Genomic DNA, 3,006 nt, shown 5'->3' on the forward strand with positions numbered 1-3,006 from the left:
CCATGCCGCCGACGGGAGGGGGGACCCGACGGGACGGGCGGCGGCGGCGGCTCCGCCTCCAGCCTCCGCCGGGGCAGCCCCGGGACCGCGGCGGGGAGGGGGTTCCTCACCCGGCGGATCGGTGGGATGGGAGGAGGTGGGAAGAGTTTGAGGGGCGCACACCCGCCGGCAGTGAATGGCTGCCTGGGCCGGGGGACAGCCCTGAGAGGGGCGGGGGGGGCTTGCGGATCCCGAGAAAAGATTCCTTCTGTTTCTAGTTCTTTCCCCTCCTCCTGGAGTTTCTCTGCTTGCTGTTTTATATGTTTATGCGGAAAATCAGCACACATAGGCTTCGTCTTTCTGGCTTAAACTGACATTTTTAGCCTAAGGAAGGAGAGAATACAGGAACAAGGAGAGAATAAATAGGAAATTTGCGAATGACGTGGTTTCCCCATGCTATAAATACAGCACGGGAAAACATTCTGGGCTGGCAGAAGAACAAGCAGTTTGATGTTTGCGTTTCTATATAGAATTTAAAAAGTTAGAAACTCGCTACAATTTAGATACATAGATTACATCCCTCACGGTAGTGCTGGCAAGTGAGGACTTGAAGGATTTAAAGCCTGGATGTTTGATGCTGCAGCACCCAGCCTTCCTGACTCCCTGTTGGGTATCTCTGATCCTTGTACAGTGCTCCTTTAGTGACAGCTGAACAGTTTGGAGAAGTAAATAGGAGATGGAAATGGGTTTGATCTTTGTTTTAAAGGTTGTTTATAAACTCTTCCTGTACAAAATCTATACGCCCACCTCAGAGCACACCTGTTCCATGTTGCCTTTGTCCAAAGGCAGTTCTGTACATTGGTGCAAGCAGAGCTGAAGTAGCTGACCCAAAGGAACATCTCCATAGCTCCCTTCTGGATGACAAAAGCAGCACAGGAAGAGAAGAACAGGGGAGTGAGGCCATGTCACCACAGTATGGGGATGACAAACGATGGGCCATGTCCCTGTGTGAGGAACTGGGCCAAGCCTGCAGAGTTGAGTGGCCATCTGGGAGCTGACTGCCACAGGCTGCTATCTGGTGCAGCAAGCTGGGCACTCATGTGTTGGGGTGAAGGGTTACAAGGTCCTCACTGTGGTTCTCCTTAAGCAGTGAAGTTTGCCTGCGCTGCCAAAGCTGGGCTTCAGAACGGGCTTCCCATCTCGGCTGTCCGTTATGTCCATTTGCTGACTCCACACGCCACAAGACACACATGAAACGTTAAGGAAAGGCACCTTTAGGAAGACCTTGGACAAAACAGCTCCTGAACGCTCCCATTAAGGTGTGAGAAAAAGCTCTGGCGTTTGCCTGGTTGCTCTGCCTGCAAATACCCCCAGCACGGTTTGCAGCAGAGACCCGTGCTGCTGGGAAATACGCAAGAGTATAATTTGTCAGTTTGGTTCAATCACATTGTAGATTTACCTTTTATTCTGAAATAATCATTTATTAGTGTCTCCCCAGGGGAGGGTTGCAAGTGCTGAATCCCAGCCAACATCTGTCTCAAGTGTTGCTGATTTGGGGGTGAGCTAGAGCCTGCCTTTGAATGACAGACATCTGAAAAATGAGTAACAAGAGCTAAAATATTTTCTTTCTGAAAGGAGAAGCTGTATATTAGGATTGTTGTTGTCAAAGGGCATCAAACCTTGGTTACTAACTTGCTAGATGTGGGTCTCAGGCACAGGGAAGTGACCTACTGGGCAAGGGTTCCACGAGAGCGCTGCGTCTCAATGCAAAGAAATGTCGTGCGTGCTTTTTCTCGATGATGAAACATTAACTTCCACGCTGGGGAAGAAAAATAGCTGTGTAGGTTATTTGTGGATGGATGGCTCGTGAGTCAGCTCTTACGTGGTTTTGGCTATTATCTTCGCGGGGCGCCCCGTTGCTGGCGGCGCAGCACGGGTGGGACTTCGCAGGAGCCCTGCGGGAGTTCTGCCTGGTTGCCAAGCGAGCCTGCTGCTTTGGTGTTCTGCTAGCAGCCTTGAGCAGCAAAAAAAATAAAAATAATAAAAAACAAACCAAAACAAAACCAAGAGAGCTAGCAAAATTGTTTAGAATTGCTCTTCCAGTGTGGTTCAGTCTCGTAAGAGAGCTAGCAAAATTGTTTTGAATTGCTCTTCCAGTGTGGTTCAGTCTCGTGTAGGAGTTTGTGTTGTGAAGTGTGTGGTGTAGAAAGGGCTCTTCCTTCCCTCTCACTCCACGGCACACTCTATTGTTTGCAGTGGAGTGAAAAGTTCTTGTAAAGCTTATAAAAAAACCCGCTTTATGTGTGTGACGAGCGCTGCACTGCACAGCTTGAGGCAGACACTGCTAAGCGAGCTCTGGAAGCTGGAACAAGACTCCTTGCCTTGTTACAAGCCGCGTACCCTCGGCTGCGTTTCAGAGCTCCGTCCCGCACGGCCTGGAGGCGGGAAGCGAGGGCGGACACCGCCGGGGCGGCTGCCGGCGGCGCCGAGGGTCTCCTCGCTGCCCGCCGCTGAGGTGAGGCCCGGCACGCGCAGCGGGGAGCCGCCCGGCCCCCTCCCCGCAGCCCGGCACCAACGGTCTCCCGGCGGCCGTTACAGCGGCTCGCGCCGGACTACGCCTCCCAGCAGCCCCCGCGCCGCTGTGGCGAAGCCGCGGCTGTGGCGACGGGGCGGGAAGGAGCCGGCGGGCGGGCGGGGGGTCCCGGCGCCTGCGTGGCCCTGCCCGGGCAGGGCGGCTCGGCTCGGCACGGCTCGGTTCGGCCGCGGTATCGCCGTCCCGTGCGGCGCGGCTGGGCTGCCTCCCGGTCCCCGCTCCCCGATGCCATGCTAAGACCAGAGGTCTCCGCGTCCTACCAGGAGGTAAGGGGGGGGGCCGCGGCAGGGCTAGCGGGCGGCCGGGGGGGAGGTCGGGGCAGCCCCTCGGGCGGCGATGCCCCGGGCCGGGGCTTGGCGCTTGCCAAGCGGTTAGGCTCCGCGCTGCCGCCGTGAGCTCGGTTCGGCTCCGGTCTCCGGCTCGGCGGGGGCGGC

The 3,006-nt window shown here is 56.0% G+C and overlaps 1 protein-coding gene across 7 annotated transcripts in view; it reads left to right on the top strand.

Moving 5' to 3' along the window:
- Positions 1-2,666: 2,666 nt before the first annotated feature.
- TMEM206 (transmembrane protein 206) overlaps positions 2,667-3,006 on the top strand; it is a 33,964-nt gene continuing 33,624 nt past the window's right edge. For 4 of the 7 annotated variants that reach the window (XR_001412982.1, XR_001412981.1, XR_001412983.1 and 1 more), the window contains exon 1: positions 2,668-2,838. Coding sequence is in view for 2 of the 7 variants with exons in the window: in XM_014950633.1 (XP_014806119.1) it covers positions 2,803-2,838 (36 nt within the window). In the remaining 5 variants the exon portion in view is untranslated. Of the gene's footprint in view, positions 2,839-3,006 lie in introns of all 7 variants that reach the window. The other 3 variants (XM_014950634.1, XM_014950636.1, XM_014950635.1) reach the window with 2 other exon arrangements.

This window comes from Calidris pugnax, unplaced genomic scaffold (genome assembly GCF_001431845.1).
Source record: "Calidris pugnax isolate Ruff unplaced genomic scaffold, ASM143184v1 scaffold24, whole genome shotgun sequence".
Lineage (NCBI taxonomy): Eukaryota > Metazoa > Chordata > Aves > Charadriiformes > Scolopacidae > Calidris > Calidris pugnax.